The sequence below is a fragment of the Ornithodoros turicata genome, unplaced genomic scaffold, assembly GCF_037126465.1.
Source record: "Ornithodoros turicata isolate Travis unplaced genomic scaffold, ASM3712646v1 Chromosome45, whole genome shotgun sequence".
NCBI lineage: Eukaryota > Metazoa > Arthropoda > Arachnida > Ixodida > Argasidae > Ornithodoros > Ornithodoros turicata.
Window position 1 is genome coordinate 386,978 of NW_026999376.1, and position 22,988 is coordinate 409,965.

The window sequence follows — 22,988 nt, forward strand, 5'->3', positions numbered from 1 at the left end:
TAATTCTAATAAATGTCATGTAGACATCCATGTGTTTTGAACTGACATCTAATGGATGTGACAAACGTACAGTAGTTACGTCCATTAGACGTGTTTAGTAAGAGGTGTGGTTGTGTTTTACATGTTGATAGTACGTACGTCCATGCAACATCCAATGGATCAAAATGGATATCTATTAGACGTGCACAATATCCAGGACTACTCGTCTTATGGATGTTCATAAGTTGCTAGTCGCATAGAAGTCGCTGTGCATGTGTTAGCTTAGCTCAATTGGTAGAGCCCTGGACCGGTAATGCAGAAGATGTGGGTTCGAGTCCTAGAGCTGGCTAACCTTTTCAGTGACTTCCTTCTTTCATCACTAATTTCCTAGGCCCTTGAGGCTTTGTATGTATATTTGTCCCTTCTATGTGTTCCAGCCTCAGAACATTAATTGCCATTAAAATCATTCTCACCGACACAAAGCTTAGGCGGCAGGTCCATGACCGCGAGGTACTGGAGGAGCATCGCCACACGCAGGTAAGCCACGTAGAACGGCCATATACGACGCAGTCGGTGCCTCCTAAGCAAGAACAAGGCGCACAGCCAGATGGAGGTCACCATGCCGTACACGTCCATACGTTGTCCCATGCAGATGACCATTACTACAAAGGACACCTAGGAAAGACGAGATATCGTTCAAAAGAATCATTTAAATAGATTTTTGCAACTGATTTTGCACAGCGGGGTTGTGGGTGGCACGGCTTTGGCAGGGGAAGCTCAGAACGTCTGAACGTGAGCAGGTAGCCTCATGTGAGCACATTGAAACATACCACCCAATTGCTGTGAAGGAATCGAACGTGCATCCTTGGGATTAGGTTGTACATGGCTAAGTGATGACCGAGCGAAGTCACTTGTGGTTGCGAACGCTTGTCGCATACAACGGTACCCAGGGAAACGAATCCACGTAAAAGGATGACGTTAACAAAAAATCAGAGGACAAAATGGAAGGACGATTAATGTTATTAATGCGGCAGCATCTGACGTATTCTGTTATACCACCCACTACCCTACTACCCAACTACTATCACCTTCTACCCACCCACTGCCACTATCCTCCTCTATCCACCCCTAACTATCACTAACTGTTAATAACTACCACTGTCCACTCAGCCACAACAGCGGCGCAAGTCTTCTTCCACCCCAGCAGTTGCCCCTTAGCCGTTCGTTGCCGGAGAGAGGTCTTACCTCTACCAGTGCGCATGCGCATGCGCAGCACGCCGGTATGAGAGGGGGAAGGGAGGAGGGAGGTTTCACACATGAATCTGAGGGTCACGATTTTCCAACTTGGGGGTTCTAGGGCTAACGCACTAAAAATATTCTTCATTGCTGCATTTTTATCTAATCACACCCTTTTTTTTAAGTTTCTAACTCAACCCATCTCCATTTTGGACACACTCTAAAAACTGAACTTCACCGCATAGCACGCTCTGCGCCGACCATTGCCACGAATGATAGGGTTATCGCTTCTGATTCGAAGAGATAGGGGGGCATACGCCTTTTTGTGTCAATTTGGATACATGATAATTAACACAAAAAGGCGTACGCCTCCCCCTCTCCTCGAATCAGAAGCGATAATTTTATCATGGCAATGGTTGGCGCACAGCGTGCTATGCGGTGAAGTTCAGTTTTTAGAGTGCACTCTAGTGAGAGATCACTCGAAAATACCTGCCTTTGCGTTTGGTCATTTTCTCTTAATTATGGTTTCCTGCAGATATTTTTCGAAAGAGTGCAATGTAGTCCCATGCATGAACTAGTGCAGCTGCCCCTCAAGGCTCGTTTAAAAAGAAAGAAAAAACCCGTTAGCATTAGAGACCTGGCTACAAAAGAATCGTGGCGTGGTCCGCCTGTAGCCACGGAAGTGGAGAGAGGCGCTCCTAGGGGAGAGGAGGAGGGGAAGCGTGGAGAGTGCGACGCGCCGCACCGGCGTGCAGCTGTGGTGGTTGACAGGTTCAGACGTGTCTACGTGGGCGCACCATGGGTTATGAAAGCTTGGGATTCTTCGTTTTCGGGTTTTATGATTCTTCAAATTCGGGAGCGAAAAATCGGGTGTTATTCGAGGAGAAATCGGGCGCAATCACCTCTGATAAGTCACCGGGGAACTTTCGGGTGAAACAAAAGGCATATGAAACATGCCACTGCTGTGACACTAGCACGAGAAACAAGGATCTTTATATTTCCGCTCTGAACTGGGGCAGTGAATGACTGCAGTATCCAAACAATTGCTCGAGCTCCACAAAGGCTCGTCTTTGACTCCTACAGGAGGGGACCATAAAACGAGGACAAACAGGTTCTCACAAGTAGCTCCCTTTGCTGATATTATGATTCACTTTTCCAACGGCTTACCAAGAACGAAAGAGAGATCGAAAGAGATCAAGAGATCGAAAATACCCACAATATCCCACAAAATGAGAAATTCGTTTTATTTCATAGTCGATGGTCTGTACGGTCTGTACCATGCAGGGGAAACTGTTGTCATCTCGCCTGTGGCGGTTTACGCCAAAAACAAGTCTGCAAAAAAGCAATCGTTAACAACGCCAGGCATTTTACCGAAAATAATGCTTGGTTTCGTGTAATTTAAAAAATAATTGCGCAGTGCGCAGTTCCGACTGGGTTTATGAAAATGTCAAATTTATCTTGTGCTCAGACAGTGGAATCCAGGATACGCATTTCGTGGGCGGATGAGTTGTGGCAATCAACATGCGGAAAGTGTCACTCAGACGAATGTCATAAATGTCTCCTTATAGCACGGCACGAATGACATCAAGACTTTACCCATTACTTACTTGATGTAATTTTTCGTGCCCTTGTGGCAGGGAGGGGCCAAAGAGTCCCTGGCGCTAGCACTTATTGGCGTTTTTGCAGGATCTATGTGTTGTGTTTGTCCCTGGACGGATCTAACCTCTCTCATCTCACTCCTCCGCCTATCCGATCGCACACTTGGTACGTTACAGACGCCGCACAGTGACGATAAATCCTGATTGCTACACGTTATAGCACCTCTTTTTGACAAACCTCACCTCGATGCCAAATTTGTAGAAGAAACAGTTGACAAGAAACATGGCGCACTCCCTTATGCTGTTGTCTGCGTCGCAGCGTGCCACAGAGACAAACACAATGCCTGGTTTCGTTTCCAAAACGCCATGACGACATCGGTGATAATGTTGCCTATACCTCAGAATGGCTTGCCCCGTGAACGCCAGAACCAACACCATGTACGGCTGGAAAAGTGGTCGAACTCGTAACAGCTGCTCGCCAAGTGGAGCTGAGACTCACCTTGCAATAGGAGTAGTAGTTTGGTGCTTTCCTGAGTCCAAGCCACATGGCGCTTGTCTGGGTAACGTTAAGTGGCGCCGCGGCGTGTTCTCCATACGCAACCTACAAAGTCACGTGTTTTGAAGTCTTTGCGAAGAAGTGACAGCGACAGCTGTATCGACCACGCTCAACAGTTCGCGGTGTTGCGCGTGTGCGGGTGCCACGTCAATGCCACCTAGGTAACATCACGTCTTATCCCCAACAGCCACAGTAGGGACCCGTGTATGACTTCAATTGAAAGAGGGCTCAGGCCTTCTGTTGTCCAGGTGGCATTGGCCACGTCTGTCCTAAACCACAGCGTATGGCAAAACGTGCCGAAACCGTTATTCAAGGAACTTCTCCGCAAACTCTGCGTTGACAAACTCTGATGGACCATATTCGTTTCAAGTAGCATTATGTTACGGTAATACGTTAAGACGGGCCTGTTGGTGGTATAAATAGACTCGGTGAAGCACCAGGCATAGGCGGAGAGTTTCCAATCTGCCAGGGGGGACCGGAGAACAACGCCCCCTCCCCCCTTTCATGCGCAGAGGTCGGGCAGGGTGTCAGGAATTCCGTGTTTTGAGATTGTGAGGCAAATTTTTATGATGGCCCACATGAAACATACGAATCTTAGGATATTCCTCTAAACGTCCATCTTGAGTGCCAGCGGGGTAGACTTCCTCGGGGGTATGCCCCCTGGGAAAGTTCAGGGGGATCGGTCTCCAAGTCCCCCCCTGCAGTCCGAACAAAGATGGACACACAACACTGGCGCAACTTTCAACAACATTTTAATAAACCAAGCTGCGAGTTTAAACACACCCCAGACATGCTGACGAACTATCACCCAATGCTACTGATGATAGGCTGAAACATCTGACCTTCTGCTCACTGATAAGGAATGCTTTCAGTATCACCCTTTCGGGCTCGTTCCTGTACCCCTTTGTGATCGTATCACTAAAACCGGCAACACACCCACAAATATTGCACTGTTCCGATTAGGTGCCTGTGTCAGTTTTGAAGTTGTAAGCGTATCCCATAATCTGGTGTTTCATCTGCCCCGTCTGCCCGGTGTAGTGTTTTCCACAGTCCAAAGAAATCTTGCATACAACCTGGGTGTTGGAGGGAACAAAATTGATAGGGACTAAAGAAATTTATAGGGATTTTTTAGCGATTTTATGCTGAAATGATTATTTTCCTTGTCAACAGAGATCGGGAACGTCCCGTTTATGACGGCAAACACAAAAACAATTTCGTTTCCTGAAACTCCCAGGTTGTATACGAGATTCCTATGGCCTGCTATAAACACTTTGTTGAAAGTTGCGCCTATATTGTTCGTCTTCGTTCCCCTGGCGTTTTACAGAATGGTCAGGCACACGTGTCGGGGACCAGGGCTTCGTGCTCGCGTACTTATTCGTTCTCTGGGTCTTCTTTCGGATCCTCTCGGCTTCGTCTCATCGCAACCGCCTTGTGGTCCCTTGCTGTCGGGTCACGTCGTGCAGCCAATGCTCATTGGGCTCTTTGTCCCCCGATGTGCCACGCCATTCGCGGAATGCAGCGGCGCCCAGAGCTCTGAACTGCATATCTGTGGACGGCGCACGCACTCTCCGTGGCTGCCGCATAGCGTATATTGAAAGTGGTATACAGAGCCGTTTAGAGAGAGAGTTTAGCCATTGGGAGGAGCCTAACTTAAAGCGCGTCATGCGACGTCACGGCTGAACGACTTCCCTCGTCGTGCTCTATTATTATCCAGTCCTCAACCGGTCGCAGACGCCATATTGATGCTGATCGTTGTTTACCATGCAAGGAGAGAAGACACGTGCGTACTTCTTGCTTCGAAAGCCTTTCGTCCCTGAACTCTTTCTGCTCAGCAACAAAGCCCCCCTTATCACTGGCGCCAGTGGGTCATAAGCTGGTTAATCCTGTAGATTACATTCAACACGACCACGAAACTGCCGACCGGCTGGCGGACAGAGTCAATATGGCGCGGACTACAGGGTGTGTGCAGAAAAACGTGACCCGCATTTAGGCACATAGCTTGTTGTCTACCTAACTAACGAACTTCCGGTGGCACACGATGGCGCATTTATGCGTGCGAAATCTGCAGAAAAATTGTGGAAGCCATACTCAGTCTAAAAAATAAACGGAACAACGAAAACGTCGGCTTCCGTGCACCAGAATAGGGCAACATGGTGGACAACAGGGTGTATGTGAAAGGGCAACATGGTGGACGTAGGAAAGTTGTGTTCAAGTACCGCTAGGGGAGCTATCGGTGCATAAATCGAAACGATGTCCCACATGGATGCTCATCGGCAGTACCCCTAGCGATGCATGCACATAACTCTCCTGAGACCGAAATGCACTACCATGCACTCTCATGACCGCCCTATTCTAATGCATGGAAGCCCATGTTTTCGCGCGCTGTTTATTTTTTTACACTTAGTATGGCTTTTGGATTTTTTTGTAGCTTTCGCACGCATAAATACGCCGTCGCGCGCCACCGGAAGTTCCTCAGCTAAGTAGACGAGTTACATGTAAAAATGCGGTTCAGGTTTTTCTGCACACACCCTGTAGATGGCTGATAGGCGGATTCCGCTCGGATTTAGGCTTTTTGGGCGGCGCAACGACGACTCTGACGTCAAAATAAGCTCCTCCCATGAGGCGGCAAAAGATCAAAGAATGGCCAAACTCTCCCTATAAATGGCTCTGGTGGTGGATTCCGCTTGCACTCCGCACGGTTGACACCTTTCTTTTTTTTTTAATCTGCGTTCCGATTTGCTTCTGTGCCAACCAATGGCGTGCAGAGAGACCACGCCGTGATCTTCACAAAAGTTCCCGCAAACACCTATTGGTGTAAAAGTAGGGGAAAGCGTGTCACTTAATAGACTTCTACACTTTAAAACCACATGACGCTGAGGACCAATCACCAGTCAAAAATGATATCGTTCTTATTCCTGATACGTTGGAAATGAGAGGGCCTACAAAATTTCATGAAACTTTGCACCTATGGTAGTGGTCAAGAAGGGCGTGTGTCCTGTTCGCCTTCAAATCGAAACTGATGAATATACAGGGTGTTACCCTATAAAAGTCTACCCACGCCGGCATGCCGTGCTTTACTTAATTACTCACCAATTACTCAATGCAGGCAGTACAATATGTTGCCTACGTATAAAACTCATAAGGACATTCCATTATGGTAAATATCGAAGTGATTGAGCACCGTAACGCAAAGTTATAGCGCAAAACGTGAGGTTCCCGTAGTCAAAACAGCCAAGATGGCGCCTCTCAGTTAGCAGACGACATCTCTTTTGGGTGTCGTCTGCTGAGTATGCGTAGGCATTTTTCGTTTCTCACGTCGCTTACTTCTGAGCAAAATACGACAGTTACACGAAAGCGAAATGAAAACTGCAGTTCCATCCGGCTGGCAGGATATGCGACACGTCGTCGTGTGGGAAGCAGCATCTCAAGTGCTCTTCTCAACGCCGCCATCTTGTTTGTTTTGACTATGGGAATTGCACGTTTTGAGTTATAACTTCGTGCTGCGGCACTCAATCACTTTGAAATTTACCAAGATTAAATGTCCTTATGAGCTTTATATAAAGATCGCACAATGTGCCACCTGCATTGAGTAATTGGCGAATACCGCATGGCGGCACGGGTAGACTTTTATAGGGTAACACCCTGTATATTTCCGTGAAGTGAACGCAGAACACGTGATACAGAGAAGTCCTGTTTTGAGCGTGTTTTGAGGACGAGGCATGTAGAGGCATATAGTGCTGGGAATATACAGCGACATATTTCACAGAACTTTGCAATTGAATTTAAGCAACGTGTCATAAGGATTGTCTATCTTTATCGTGGGATGCATTACGAGTGAGTGAGTACTCGTTGTCGCTACAAGTGGTTCTGATGTATGACCCCCCAGCAGTGTCAACTAAGCAATGTGAATCCAGCATTGTAGGGAACGCTGTGCACTTACTGAGCAATTGGTTGTGCTGTTCTCCATTTCTATAAATCCGAGCTGGTAGATCATTCTTACGAGGAATAAACCAGATGCCCACAGTGAACAGCAATAAGAGAAGAATAGTTGGAGGGAAGGGGACGGGAGTGCTAGCACCACAAACACGACGAAGAAGAAGTGTAGCACGCATACCTGCAGAAGTGATAAAGCTGAGGTCTAGTGTTATAAAACGTACTTTCATTGATATATTACCCGTATCGTACACTCTTACAAATGAACTTCACCGCATAGCACCCTCCAGCCAACCATTATCTCGAATGATATCGTTATCTGCCCTGATTTGCTGAAAATGGGAGGCGTACGCCTTTTTGTGACACTTATGCTGTTCATAATTGTCACAAAAAAGGCGTACGCCTCCCGTTTTCAGCAAATCAGGGAAGATAACGATATCATCTGAGATGATGGTTGGCTAGGAGCGTGCTCTGCGGTGAAGTTCATTTTTAAGAGTGTATGCTGTCCCAACTGACATGTTTGACTGACCGCAAGACCTTACCCTACAGACTAAATCTCGTGTCTATACTGTATCCTATCGAACTTACGACAGTCGAATTATGGTGTGCGACAACGTCCTAGGCAGCACATAGTGGTCTAGTAGACATCGAAACCTGCTCTAACCTTACACTTTAGGCCTCAACCTAAATGTATACGTTAAGTACACAACTAGAATTATTGCCGTTATTTCTAAGTTCAAACAGTGATCTACAAGACGTCCAACAGAATTCTGAAAATAGACGTTTAATTGTAGACGCCTCGTATTAGAAATCGTCCAGGTTTTGTCTTACTGCGTTTTTTAAGAGGCGTGAGCACATTCACGCGTGCATGTGCTAATCTAGACGCAGAAGTAGAGTCATTACACTACAGGGGGCACTTCTGGCCAATAGTTGGAGCTTACAAAGCCCAAGGAGTTAATGGATGTCAGAGTAACATAATGGTATCGCTTAAGTATTCCATGCTGAATAAGGTATCTATCCACTAGAGTCGCCACAAGAAAGCTGGAAAATGCAAGCAACGGGAGAAGGGAAGTACGAGGGTGATCTAATAAATGCGTTTCCCCATTTTTTTGTTTTTCGAAAGATATAGCACTAGAAAGAACTCCATGGTTGGCGTAATTCGCTGTGACGCCCCTGCACCACTGGTTAATGCAGTAACGTCCACTTATTAGATGCGGAGTTCAAACGTGAATGTACTACTTCATAACATGTCCGACTGTGAAGTAAGGGCTGTGAAACGTTTTGTTACACACACAGAAAAAAAAACAAGAAAGAAACGAAACTGCTGTGAAGTATTCATCGGCAGTTAACACAGTTTATGGAGAAGGCTCTAAGACCATTGAAATGGCGTGTCCTTCATGAAGGGTCGTGAAGGAGATCATGAAAAGTGCGTGCATAATGCTACACACAAGACAGAGCGCCAGAAGGTGGTGTGGTTTTGCGCCGGGTGAAAGCGCTCTGAAGAATGCAAAACTCGCGCTTTCTGCTGGAAAGGTTATACCGACCGTGTGTTGGGTCTGCCATGGTGCTCAAGTAGCAGACTGACTAACCGCGGACCACAGTAAATGCCAAAATATACTGTAACATCCCAGGGGCAAGCTTCGAACTACAATCAAACGAAAACGGCCGGGGCTTGTAAAGATGTGATCTTGCACGAAAACGCTCTCCGCAGTTGTCCCGGATGACCCAAGATTTCCTCCAGAAATTCGTCCAGAAATTTGCTTCAGATCCTGCCCCATCAGGTTATCACCTTTTCCACTCACATTGCACCTCTGTAGTTACCAATTCGCAAGTGATGAGGTGAAATGCCGAGTCAATGCCTCGCTGCGTGAAGAGCACGCGGCGTGGTGCAGACTAGAGCACTGCACGGGCCCGGGCTTGCCTGGAAGCCGGAGCCCGGCCGGGACGGGCCGGGATTCGCGCTTTTTATACGGCCTGGTCCGGGCTTCAGTCACCAGGCCCCGGCCGGGTACGGGCTTGATAACGCCGGCCATGGTCAGGTATGTAGCGAACATATTTCACGGGACTGGACAGCTGAATTTACGTGTCATTTTGTTTTTCATTGGGTATAAGATATCATGGTATTCTATCTGAGAACTGTCACTTTTTGTATATGTGATCATGCTTATTTCGTGCAATGGGTCTGGATTTCACACGTGCACTCACACACATTTGGGGACGATTGGTGTGGCGGGAGCGCTGAGAGTCCGGCACGACGGTTACTTAGGTTAGGTGTTGGGATTTCGTTCCCGTGAGAGTCAGTCACGAGGGTCGGTTAGGTTAGGTGGTGAGACATATTTCGTTCGCGTGAGAGTTCGACAAAGGGGAACTAACACCGGTGCATGCGCAATAGAGCGGAGATGAGTCTACTTGAACCGCAAGGTACATACGTATCGCCCACGCGCCGCCGCGCGCTGCCTTCCTAAGCAAGCAAGCAAGCACCAAGGACAGAGCGGCTTGACGGCAGAGAAACACAGCCTCCTACAGAAACACACTCCCTAGAAACACAGCGAGAGTACCTCCTCACTGTCCACGAACTAGCTGCGCCCTTTGCCTCGCTGCGCTGTGCCTCTTTAATAAATCTAAATACGCCTCCGGGCCTCGTTAACGCATAAAGGAGAGGCGGGTTGGGTCCGGGCCTGAACATGGAAACAGTCGGGTACGGGCTGGGCCCGTGTCTGCGGAGTCGGGCCTGGGCCGGAAATCTATAGAAGACGTCGGGCCCGGGCCGGGCGCGGGCCGTAGCATTCGAACAGAGGATTTCGAACAGCTCAGATCATAGACAACGAACGTTTAATGGCTGCAAACATGGAGTGAATAATGATGTCAACGTGAGATGACTCATCACGTGAGAAAGTTATTCTTCATCGTTGTTCAGGTGATATACAAGGTGTCCCAGAATACATGTCATTGAATTATAGTAAAAAAAAAACTACGCCACCTAGAATCATGCGCTCAACGGCATTTGTTCTTATTAGGTTTTTGCCATCTCCTGGTGTGAATGCCATGTTCCTTAAGTTTGATTATGTAAATATTTGCGAACATTAGTCGGAAATTTGCAAAGTACAGGTCACTTTCCCCACCAATATGAAGAGCGTGCCAAATTCACTCAAATTCATGATAATTGACAGTGATATTCACGAGCTATCCCATGGGAAAAAATAGCCGAACGTCATGCTTTTCGGAGCAGCGGACCATAACGCGCGACGATTTTTTGAGCGCAATCGCTCTCAGTCCGACCAAAGGAGGTTCGAAAGCCAGCCCATAGTGATACACTCTTAAAAATGAATTTCACCGCATAGCGCGCTCCTAGCCAACCATCATCTCGAATGATGACCCCTGATTTGTTGAAAGCGGGAGGCGTACGCCTTTTTTGTGGCACTTATGCTGTTCATAAGTGTCACAGAAAAGGCGTACGCCCCCGGTTTTCAACAAATCATGGTAGATAACGGTATCATTCGTGGCAATGGTTGGCGCAGAGTGTGCTATGCGGTGAAGTTCATTTTTAAGAGTGTAGTAGAAAAAGTAGCAGTTCCTAAAATTGGGAGAGCGAAAGAATTATCCGAGCGAAAGTCGGACGCGATAAGCCATGCCATCTCTTTCTGCGATGCCGGGGTGGGTTGGGTTTCCAACCTCCTTTCGTCGGACTGACAAAGATTGCGCTCAAAAATTCATCGCGCGCTATCCTGAGGGAGCTCCGTAGAGCATGATGTTCGGCTATTTTTTCCGACGGCATAGCTCCTGAATATCTCTGTTAATTTCATTAATTTGAGTGAATTAGACACGCTCTTCACATTGGTGGGGTAAAAAAGTGACATTTACTTGGCAAATTTCCTTCTTAAGCACGCAAAAATTTACATAATTAAACTTACGTTACACGACATTCACATCAGGAGGTGGCAAAAATATAGTAAGAACAAATGCCGTTGACCCCATGACTCTAAGTGTAGTTTTTTTTATTATAATTCAATGACACGTTTTCGGGGACACCCTGTATGTATCACCTGAACTTCAACGTTGCGCTCTGTTGAACAACTGTGTTGCGCAACGTTGAAGCTCTAGTCAGTAAATAGATTTTTCCAATGTTATGCTATATACAGGGTGTTCCAGAAAACGTGTCATTGAATTATAATAAAAAAACTACACCACCTAGAGTCATGCGGTCAATGGCATTTGTTCTTACTGGGCTTTTGCCACCTCCTTGTGTGAATGTCGTGTAACGTAAGTTTAACTATGTAAATTTTTGCGAGCTTAAGTCGGAAATTTGCCTAGTAAAGGTCACTTTTTTACCTCACCAATGTGAAGAGCGTGTCTAATTTAGTCAAATGAATGATAACTGACAGGGATATTCAGGAGCTATCCCATCGGAAAAAATAGCCGAACATCATGCTCTACGGAGGTCGCACAGAATAGCGCACGATGAATTTTTTAGCGCAATCTTTGTCAGTCCGACGAAAGGAGGTTGGAAACCCAGCCCTCCCCGGCATCGCAGAAAGAGATAAAACAGGAACGGCTTATCACGTCCGACTTTCGCTGGGATAATGCTTTCCCTCTCCCAATTTTAGGAACTGTTACTTTTTCTACTATCACTCTGTGGGCTGGCTTCGGAACCTCCTTTCGTCGTACTGAGAGCGATTGCGCTCAAAAAGTCATCGCGCGCTATGGTCCGGTGCTCCGAAAAGCATGATATTCGGCTATTTTTTCCGATGGATAGCTCGTGAATATCACTGTGAATTATCATGCATTTGAGTGAATTCGGCACGCTCTTCATATTGGTGGGGTAAAAAAGTGACCTTTACTTGGCAAATTTCCGAGTTCAGTTCGCAAATATTTACATAATTAAACCTGAAGTACATGACATTCACATTAGGGGGTGGCAAAAACCTAATAAGAACAAATGCTGCTGACCGCATGATTCTAGGTGGTGTAGTATTTTTATTATAATTCAATGACACGTTTTCTGGGACACCCTGTAGACTTAATCTCTTTGTTTTCTTTTCTTCTTCTTCGCAGCATTTATTGGGTCACCCTCATACATGGAGAAAATTTCCCTATTTTCTTGCGTTTCATCACACATATGTGAAGCAGCGACTAAAATCTGTATGCAAATGGACATGCTGAGGTAAAGAAATTGTTGCCACAGTTAGTCCAGTGCTTCGTTCAGGGGGAAATAAATTAAATGCGCAAATATGTCCTGCACTCTTAAAAGTGAACTTCACCACATCACACGCTCCTAGCCAACCATAAGCCCGATTGACATCGTGCTCTCCCCTGATTTGTTGAAAACGGGAGGCGTACGTCATTTTGTGACACTTATGCAGAAATGTTAATTGTCACAAAAAGGCGTACGCCCCGCGTTTTCCACAAACGAAGAGTGATAGAGGTATCACTCTGTACAATGGTTGACCTTCAGCGTGCTATGTGGTGGCGTGGGCGTTAATTGCAGTGTACGGATATTCAACGTGTCCAAGGTGCTTCAGTACATATGGACCGATCGCCATGTAAACTCTGCTCGCTAACTGTTCATCGCGAGACGATACACAGTGTTCGGACAAGTCACGTTTCAGAAATGCTGACTGCTCGTTTCGTACAAAGAAAGTGTAGACTCACGCTGTTGTCCACCCCCTACACTCTTAAAAATGAACTTCCCCACATAGCACGCTCCTAGCCAACCATCATCCCGAATGACAACGTTCTCGCCCCTGATTTGTTGAAAACGGGAGGAGGAGCCTATTTTGTGCCGTGCATAATGGCAACAAAATAGGCTCCGCCTCCCGTTTTCAACAAATCTAGGGCGAGAACGTTGTCATTCGGGATGATGGTTGGCTAGGATCGTGCTATGTGGTGAAGTTCATTCCTAAGCATGTAGACGAGCATGATAACACGGATTTGAAGGGAGACCCGAGTATGATAAGAAGCCCCAGCATGTGCAACGTTGTATCGTTTAAGGTGGCTTGTAAGACCCGAGACCGTGTGTTTCATTTTAGAGTAGCCATTTACTTTCAAGTTGATTACTTTGATTGTGGATTTTGCGCAAAATATAGTCTTACATCGTAAACAGATACGTATGTGACGGAAAAGAAGACGATCTTGTAGGCGTGGATCTCGAGTATCCGCCATGAGACTTCTTTGGCATCATTCAGGAACTTGCGAAGTCTATCCGTGCATATCCTACGACGCAAGAAACCTGTCGGACGAAAAAGTTGAGCTATTAATTGTTCGTATCGACTAAGGCTTAAGCCATACCCGTATACAGGCCACGACATTAATTCTATACAGTATGCGCCAGCTGAGATTGAACACTTTCTTATTGAGGGTGCGAGGAAACCGGCCGTATTTGGCTAAGAAAGAACTCAACCCCGCTTGACCGTCACCGGCGATCCACCGTAGCCTCGACCATAGCTGACTAAACAATCGATTCAGTACGTTTCGGTGGAATGCAGAATATAAGTAAAAGAATAGGTCGCGGTCACATTACTAATGAAAAAAAAGGAGAAAGAAAAGAAAAACATTTCCCAATTACTATCCACGACTGCCCCCCGTTACTTGGCGCTGCTTAGTATTCTTACAGGCTGACGAGGATAAACACAAACCTTCTCCGTTCTGGAAGGACTTCGGTCCTCACTGTAAATCTCGTTATTATATTTTCACCACGTCGTGATTAATTGGGTAGAGCATTGGGTGCCAGGGGGGACATACGTTTATCAACAAAACATGAAGGAAAGGCAGCCAGGATTAAAGACGCAGCTCATCATCATCAAAATTGAGTATCCTTCGAGACATCAGTCTGGCAAGCATCATCCGTGGTAACGAATTTTTGGAAGAATTAACCGCATTTCCATCAACAGTGGTTCCTTGTGTACAGGGTGTATTTAATGGAAATTAAGAAACTACTCGACAAGAGGAACGCTAAGGAACAGTCTAAGAAGCGAGCGAGCTGGTGAACTTGATGCATAATGTAAAACCCAGAGACAAAGGGACGTTGTTGCGTCTGTCCCGTAGTTTTCGCTGAACCGGAACTCAACCGAACCAAAATAAGTTTTTCTCGCGTTGAATCGAATCGGAAGTGAAGCGAAAAAAATTAGGCGGTTAGCGGTTCGCGAAACGGCTCAGACGTAGCGGATTGAACCGCGTTGCCAAACAAATTCTAAATTTGAACAAAGTAAAACTGAAACCCAAGAGCGCGAGGTATGTCGTATTTCTTCCATTGTATTTGGTATGGTAGGCTGGCTAAACCGAGGGTTATAAAATAAAAAAAAAAACTGGCCTGGCTTCATCACCATCCTTATCACATATCCCCCTCACAGTGCTGTATCGCCGTATATAATGGACCTGTCCGACGTTCCTATAGGATTCCAAAACTATAGGTGCATAACAGACTGGATACAAGCATCCGCACGTTGATCGTTACTCCAAGGTCGTGCTCTACACTGAGAGGTAGTAGGTTCGAATCCCACCATCGGCTGTACTGTCTGAGGTTTTCCCTGGCTAACATATCTCAAAGCAGCCTACTAGACGTGGACCAAAGTTCTCTCAGTCCCTTCCAGTGTAGTCCTTTTCGCCACCGTCTAGTGTACTGCTTTTAGATATGCTGTACAGTAACAAGCTACACCACATTGCAAGCTTAGTTTTCCCTGCATTCCTAAAAACGAACTTCACCTCACAGCACTCTGCTAGCCAACCATCATCCCGAATTAGATCATTCTGGCAGCTGATTTGTTGGAAACCGGACCTTGGAGAACCTAGGAGTACGCCCCTTTGGTAACGCTTAGGTGCTGCCTAAGCACCACAAAAAGGGCGTACACCCCCCCTCATTTTCAACAAATCAGGGGCGAGAACAATGTAATTCGGCATGATGGTTGGCTAGGAGCGTGCTATGAGGTGAAGTTCGCTTTTAAGAATGTGAGTTTTCTTGCAGACTTTCCACATCTCACGATAAAGTTGTTTCCACAGGGATGTCGCAGAGTTCCTCATGAAGTCGGCCCAGGACGGACACTAACCCCCCCCCTATGTCCACCCTCCTTCCTAGCTGCTGTCTCCCTTAACTTTGTCCACGCCAACATAAAATAAAATAAAAACAAAAACAACAGGGTGGAATCCAAACTTACCACTGATTGGTCGAGGAAACAGACCAATTGATGAGCCGCTGAAATCGTTCGTATTGCTGCTCCGTATATCACATGGGTCTTCCGCTACATGTTTTTCGGACCGATGCTGCTTTCTGTTGTACAAGTGCTTGATTTGAAACCACATTCGGACAAATTGCGCGGCCGTTGTCTTACGTGCGTGTCTCTCTGTTGGCCTTGAGGAAATCCTCATGGAACCAGTTGAGCTGCCATATGGTGATGATCAAAATCGATGTGGGAACCAAGAGAGCTACAAAGGTATCGTATGTCGAATACTTCTCCAGTCCCAAGTCATGTTGTCTGCATCGAAAGGCCATTTATTTAACGGTGTGCTACCGAAAAAGAAGCATTTTTTTGTAGTAGCTGGCGGCTTAACATGTGAGCCGCATTCGCACTAACAATAGTGCTTTGTTTCCGTCAAGTCTAGGACTCGACTACAATAATCGTATTTACGAGCGTATTTACAAAGAGTGCATATGCAATGTGTGCCGCCTAGCCGTGCTTAGAGTCACTAAATAGGGGTACAGAGTATCGCATTCCTTTTCCGCGCCGGAGCCGCCGTTCGGTGTCCTCGATAGGGCCGATCGTGTCACGTGGTTTCTCGTTCCAAGAACGCGCCGTCCATGTTGTGTCCGCTCCATCCAAAACCGGTTTCCTGGGTTGCCAGCACCGTGGTTGCGAGCTGGCTCGGCTGCACGCACTTCCCCGGTGGAGAAGGGGGAGATTCGCGTCCCGTTGCTAAGGGCGACGCAGCCGCGCCGGACCCAAGATGGCGGTGTTGCTCGCCGGCGTGACTCAGTGTCGCTACTCTGATTCCTATTTAGTGACTCTAGCAGTGTTGTGATGATGCGAGCTTGCTTTGGCCAACTGTCCGTGTAATCTTGTGATTGCCTAGTTGTAAGTGGTCAACTTCCATCGGTGCGCGTAAAAACTACGCATAAATAAAGGCGATGCATTAATCGTGCCAATTTGTGCCGCTTTCAGCACGTCTAAAGCGAATTAAAGCTGAACAGTATGGCTAACAACCACAGCTATCCGGCGTCGCCGCTGTGCCATATGCGGAATACTAAATTGAGAGCGCACAATATGAGATACGCAGATTGCAATCCCTTAAAGGGACTATCGCATCCGTCGCGGTCGATTCAGAGATTACAGTGGCATTTTACTCCTCGTTCATCACCGACAAAATTCGAAACGAATTAGTGGACTTCTTTCTGTGCAATTTGATGTGATGCATGACAAGGGCATACAACGGATGGTGAGAGCATTCCGGAATTCCCTCTCTGCAAACGTCACTCAGTCAAGGCCAATCAGCGAGCACCCTCTGACGCGGACGAGGCCAACCGAGGAGCGGCAGAGAGACCTTGGCGTCCGGCCGCCGGACGGGAGTGATGGCGTCCGCAGGTCGCGGATAGGCCTGAGATCGGCTCGTGGAATGCTGGTTAACGTCGTACATGTTTGTACAGACAGGCGCCTACCACCGTGTTCCACGAACATGATAATGGCAGCACTGACACTGGTAAGCGGAAGTCGGAGTATTTACCGAGATCTCTTCACTTAGTATCTTGCGGATCGAACGCGAAGCAGACGACCTCGGAGACAGTCACCTGAGCTGCGCTCCATAGCCTAGCCCGGCCATAGCCTCAGATATACTATAGCGAGTGTCTCAGTTAAATCCCCGGGCTAAATAATTCGCGAACCGGTGCACCAATCGAATAACTTTCTTTTTTTACAAGTATCTGTCCAATACCGCTTACAAGATGCGCACCGCGTGAAAGAGCGGGAGGCGCTCATTATTTAAATAAAAATCAAATGAGTTTCGTGAAAAAAGCTAACTTTTAAAGCAGGGTGCCGTCGGCATTAAAATGGGTACTACCCCTTCCTGTACCTTCAGTAGATACCTTTTAGAGAAAGATCTGCAACCGAAGCGGGTCATTTGTTGCAGTAATTAATTGGTTTTGATTTACATATTTTTCTCGCGGCTGGTCGCGGTGAAGCGCAAAAGGACGCTCTTTCACTCCCATGTCCACCAATGAATTACATCCTTTTGCGCTTCGCCGCGACCAGCCGGGACAAAAATACGTAAACCGAAACCAATTAATTACTGCAACGAATGACCCGCTTCGGTGGCAGATTTTTCTCTAAAAGGTGTCCACTGAAGGTCCCAAAAGGGGTAGTACCCATTTTAATGCCGACGGCGCCCTGCTTTAGAAGTTAGCTTTTTTCACGAAACTCATTTGATTTTTTATTTAAATAATGAGCGCCTCCCGCTCATTCACGTGGTGCGCATCTTGTAAGCGGTATTGGACAGATACTTGTAAAAAAGAAAGTTATTCGATTGGTGCACCGGTTCGCGAATTATTTAGCCCGGGGATTTAGCTGAGACACCCGGTATATACTATATGCCTGCCTAACACACAAGCACCGGTCGTCCACAATGGTGGCACAGTTTCCTAGGGTGATGATAGTTATCTCAATGGGATGTCCACAGTGTCGGTCATGACGCCTTCCTTCTACACCAGAGTGTAGACCATAACCGGTGGCGTCTCACTGGCGCTGTGTCTTTCGATAACCAACTGGCTGATCGAGGGATGACAGAGGCCGGCACAGCGTGCGCCCACCCGGGACGCCTATTTCCACTAAACGCGGTAGAGCAGCGTATGCACCGAGTATATACGGCAGCATACGCTTACGGGTACACTCTTAAAAATGAACTTCACCGCATAGCACGCTCCTAGCCAACCATCATCTCGAACGATATTGTTATCTGCCCTGATTTGTTGAAAACGGGAGGCGTACGCCTTTTTTGTGACAATTATCAACACCATAAGTGTCACAAAAAGGCGTACGCCTCCCGTTTTCAACAAATCCGGGCAGTTAACGATAACATTCGAGATGATGGTTGGCTAGGAGCATGCTATGCGGTGAAGTTCATTTTTAAGAGTGCAGGCAAAGGTTGTCACTATTCTGACCATCTGTCTCCGACCCCAGGAAGCTGGCGCCCCCATGCGGTAGCGTGAACGGCCGATTTTGCCTCATTCAGCACACGTGAAACGTGTGAAAACGTGGTAACCACTGTAGTTACCACCGAGGTCAACATAGCGTCTGATTAAGGGCGAATCAGAAGCGGTAACCCTATCTTTGGTATGTAGCAGGTAGAGCTTTGCAACCTTTTAGGCACAACATATGCGACAGCTATTAAGTCCAAAAAGGTGTCTCCACCCTTTCTTCTGAGAGTGCAGACGTCTAGTATATAGGAGGCTATGGCCCGGCTTACGTCATTCTGGCTTACCCGCACAGGGAGTTCGAACCTTTGAAACCTTTACTTAATAAGTAAATAAGTAAATAAGTCAGCTGTTTTCGGAAGGGAAAGGTAGCCAAGTAGATTGTGAAACCATTCCGAACATTACCGTATCGGTCTCACGCACACCTTTCCGGATGCGATAGTCCCTTCAGTTCGGTGGGATGCCCGGAGAACACAAAATTTTGTGTGGAGTTGCCGTTTGAGGCAACCCTGCTAACGTATTCCTAACGAAATCATTTTCCCACTTACATGTCAGGAGGTATATGGAGATATTCTTCCCAGTAGGATGGAAACCGTTCGAACTGGTACGTGTAGATGAGGATGAGTACCATCATCGTATAAATGATAACCGCCATCAAAAAGCAGTACATCATATCTACCCAGAGGTTGTAGGACAGCTGGAAACACAAGATAACGAATGTATGGAAACAGTGGTGTTAAGGGACCCAAGGTGTGAAATAAATGCGATGCCAGCCAACACGGGTATGGAAAGTAAAGAAGCCATAGAACTGGAACCAGAAGGTCCTAGGGTAAACGTAAGTCAATGCCTCCCAAACTGCACTGGTATAGAAAGGTTGACGCCCTTGACTTCCCATAGATGTCTGTAAATCGTTGCAGATCCAGCAGCGTCTATTTGCTGCTTATCACGCTGGATTCTTAGTACGAGGAACGGGACATTGACGCCTGCAAAAAGCGCAGTAAGTTCAACTCCGCCAATATTCGGTAACTGCGGGGCCGTAGCAATATGTTCAAGAGGATAGAAATGCGCATTCTTTACGAGATTCGGTGTCTTTAAAGAAAAAATTAGTTTCAATTCAAACTAGTGAGTGTCATCATACACTCTTAAAAATGAACTTCACCGCATAGCACGCTCCTAGCCAACCATCATCTCGAATGATATTGTTATCTGCCCTGATTTGTTGAAAACGGGAGGCGTAAGCCTTTTTGTGACACTTATGCTGGTCATAATAGTCACAAAAAAGGCGTACGCCCCCGTTTTCAGCGAATCAGATCAGATAACGAAATCATTCGAGATGATGGTTGGCTAGGAGCGTGCTATGCGGTGAAACTCATTTTTAAGAGTGTATGCTGCCTAATTCTACACTCTTAAAAACGAACTTCACTTCATAGCACACCCCTAGCCAACCATTATCCCGAATGACATCGTTCAGGGCATGATTGTTGGGAAATGGGAGGCGTACCTCTTTTTTGCGCTTCTTGTGCACGCGTAATTGGTACGAAAAAGGTGTACGCCTCCCGTTCTCAACAAATCACTGGCAAGAACGATATCATTCGGAATGATGGTTGGCTAGGAACGTGCCATGAGGAGAGTGCAGCATGATGTAATCATATCCCATGATAGCAGTACAGTACAGCTTCACAGCAGTAATAGCCCTTGGTGACAAAACGCAAGTTTTGCTATATAAAACTAACGTGAATACGGCTTTTCCCCGGCAAATCGGAGGGGATTGTATCAGATTGTATTGTCTGTAGCCTACCATGCAGCCTAGTTACGCGAGTTCATTGCACAGTGCATTCCGGGCGCTGCAGTCGGGAATATTCAAGACTCATTTTCGCAGTAATTACAAATTATCCGGACACAATAACACAGAAGGTGTAGCGGTCCTGTGCTATACAAACAAAATGTTTGGAATGGAGGTGGAATCTGTAGTCATGAACTGTTGACGGCACCTCGCTTTCAGCGGAGTATGACAATGTTATGCAAAACAAGTTGTTCAGACATGGCTGTTCAGCTGGTCGAGCTGATACCGGGACGGCCAATTTCACAAGTTTCGTAAGAACTGGCGTAAGTCGATCAGTCCCATCATACAATCATGACATAAAATACTGCACCACTTACTGCACTTTTAGTCAACTAGTCATCGGACTTCGATCGTTATTGTGAAGGGGCTCGTTATTTTATTCCCCACATTCCCACCAGCAATGAAGTAGAGTATCGCCTCTGGCAATGAACCTCCCCGCTCTCCATCTCAAAATAAAGTTGTTGTTGTTGTTTTCTTTTGTGTTTTCTTTATTAGACCTGGAGTAGCCCCGCAGTGAGCGGGCTCACACCTGCATTTTTTTTCTCCTGTCATCATCATCATCATCATCATAGAGCTCACCTGGAATATTAGAAGAAAGACGAGGAAGAAAAATAGATAGACCACCCTGTACACAACCACCCTGGAACCAACGAGTGCCACCAGTCCTAGCGAAATAGCAGGAACCCAAACCCAGTAGCGAGAAAAGAACCGGTGCATTCGGTTGGCCAGTCGACGAACAGGTTGCTGGGCATCAGCCGCAGTGGCGAAAGACGATTGCCGTCGATTTCTCTCTGTTGGTATGTGAATACAAATGTAATCACACTCCTGATAATATGCATGCGAACATACCCTGGCTGGGAACGGACGCTGAATCATCAAGTGTCTTGGTGACTCCCAAAATCTCACTGGGATATCCACGGTGCCTCAAATCCACATACTGGTATAAGGTTATCCAGAAGACCACTGTACAGGACATCTGCGAGTGATGGACATACACGCGACGCATTACTACACTCTTAAAAATGAACTTCACCACATAGCACGCTCCTAGCCAACCGTCATCCCGAATGACAACGTTCTCGCCCCTGATTTGCTGAAAACGGGAGGAGGAGCCTATTTTGTGCCATTATGCACGGCACAAAATAGGCTCCTCCTCCCGTTTTCAGCAAATCAGGAGCGAGAACGTTGTCATTCGGGATGATGGTTGGCTAGGAGCGTGCTATGTGGTGAAGTTCATTTTTAAGAGTGTACTTGCGATTCCAAGGTGGGTACGATGACGCCTACCTTGACGAAGAGGGCGCGGTAGGACTTCTCGTAGTACTTTATCAGCCCCACTTGAGGAAGCTCTGGCAACTCCGTGTCTGTCAGGTTCAAACTGAGAACATATTGAAGTAGCAGCAACAGCTCTGCGTACGCAACCAGTGCTGGAGACGTCCGCAAACATGCTCGACGCGTGCTGCGTTTAAGAATGTCGATGCGTAGTAAGAATAAGTTGAACCGCGCCAAAAACTGGACGGAGAGAGCAGATACGCTCCTTGTGTATTGTCTCTTCTCTCCGTCCAGCTTTTCGCGTTGTGTTTCCTTGTTCAAGTGCACCAATGCCTGACATTTCAATTTCATTCACTCCCAATCTGCTTCCCTGATCTGATCCGCACAAATAAGTACAAAGCGTGGTAGGACACACTGTCTATGGATCCACAATTCGCTTGCAAACTTACGGTAACTTCGTTCATCGACTGGGCTTTGTGTTTTCGGTATTTCAAGGGGCTATGGACTCTACCAAGCTAGCCCGCCGACTGTGTCGGCTGCAAACAGGGATTTTAACTTGTTGGCTGTGGCACCTTTTGTATAGATGAATCTGATAGGTCCATATCTTGACCACATATAGCACGCTGCTAGCCAACCATCATCCCAAATGACAACGTTCTCGCTCCTGCGTTGTTAACGGGAGGTGACCATTATGTGCGACATATTTCGCGACAAGGGGTCGACGTTTCGACAGTGGCACTGTCGAAACGTCGACCCCTTGCCCATTTTACTTTTTAACGTCTCCCTATGTAATAAACTAGTGTTTGTACCTACCCCTAAAATCTGTTTCCGCGTCTTTTTTTGAACTTCTGTAAAACTTCGTGGCCGTTTGATAACCCTTTTACCTTACCCTATATATATTCCTGACGATCGCGTATAAATATATATATATATATATATATATATTTATACGCGATCGTCAGGAATTTTCAGATAGATGGTGGATGAAAATAATGGCCGCCTGCGATTCAGCTCTCTCGTATTTTCGCGAAAACAACTGCGTAAAAAGTTAATAAAGGGATTTTACTAATCAGTCGTCCAGTAGTTACATGCTGTTTTCCAAAAGATATCATCCTGGCTGTTCTCACAGCTCTTTATTTTTAACATAGTTATTACAGATATCGAAAACACCCTGTGCATGAGCCACTGCAATGCAGCACTACACCATTAAAAATGAACTTCACTGCATAGCACGCGCCTAACCAACCATCATGCCGAGTAACATCGTTCTTTATTCTAATTCGCTGAAAACAGGGGCGTACGTCATCTTTGTGGCATTATGAGGTTGATAATTGCCACAAAAATGGCGTACGCCCTCCCCCCCCCCCCCCCCCCCCGTTTTCATGAAATCAAGAGAGAGAACGT

General features: G+C 46.7%; 2 protein-coding genes across 2 annotated transcripts in view; both read right to left on the minus strand.

Moving 5' to 3' along the window:
- LOC135374161 (piezo-type mechanosensitive ion channel component-like) overlaps window positions 1-504 on the minus strand; it is a 77,453-nt gene extending 76,949 nt beyond the window's left edge. The window contains exon 1 of the mRNA XM_064607175.1: window positions 453-504. Within this exon, the coding sequence (XP_064463245.1) occupies window positions 453-504 (52 nt within the window). The remainder of the gene's footprint in view (window positions 1-452) is intronic.
- A 3,824-nt stretch (window positions 505-4,328) lies between these two features.
- Window positions 4,329-22,988, minus strand: part of LOC135374162 (piezo-type mechanosensitive ion channel component-like) — a 28,433-nt gene continuing 9,773 nt past the window's right edge. Inside the window, exons 4-11 of the mRNA XM_064607176.1 lie at window positions 21,600-21,771; window positions 21,165-21,291; window positions 20,895-21,106; window positions 19,021-19,169; window positions 15,624-15,767; window positions 15,450-15,562; window positions 13,392-13,528; window positions 4,329-4,442 (exon numbers count right to left, since the gene is read on the minus strand). Coding sequence (XP_064463246.1) covers window positions 4,329-4,442; window positions 13,392-13,528; window positions 15,450-15,562; window positions 15,624-15,767; window positions 19,021-19,169; window positions 20,895-21,106; window positions 21,165-21,291; window positions 21,600-21,771 — 1,168 coding nt within the window. The remainder of the gene's footprint in view (window positions 4,443-13,391; window positions 13,529-15,449; window positions 15,563-15,623; window positions 15,768-19,020; window positions 19,170-20,894; window positions 21,107-21,164; window positions 21,292-21,599; window positions 21,772-22,988) is intronic.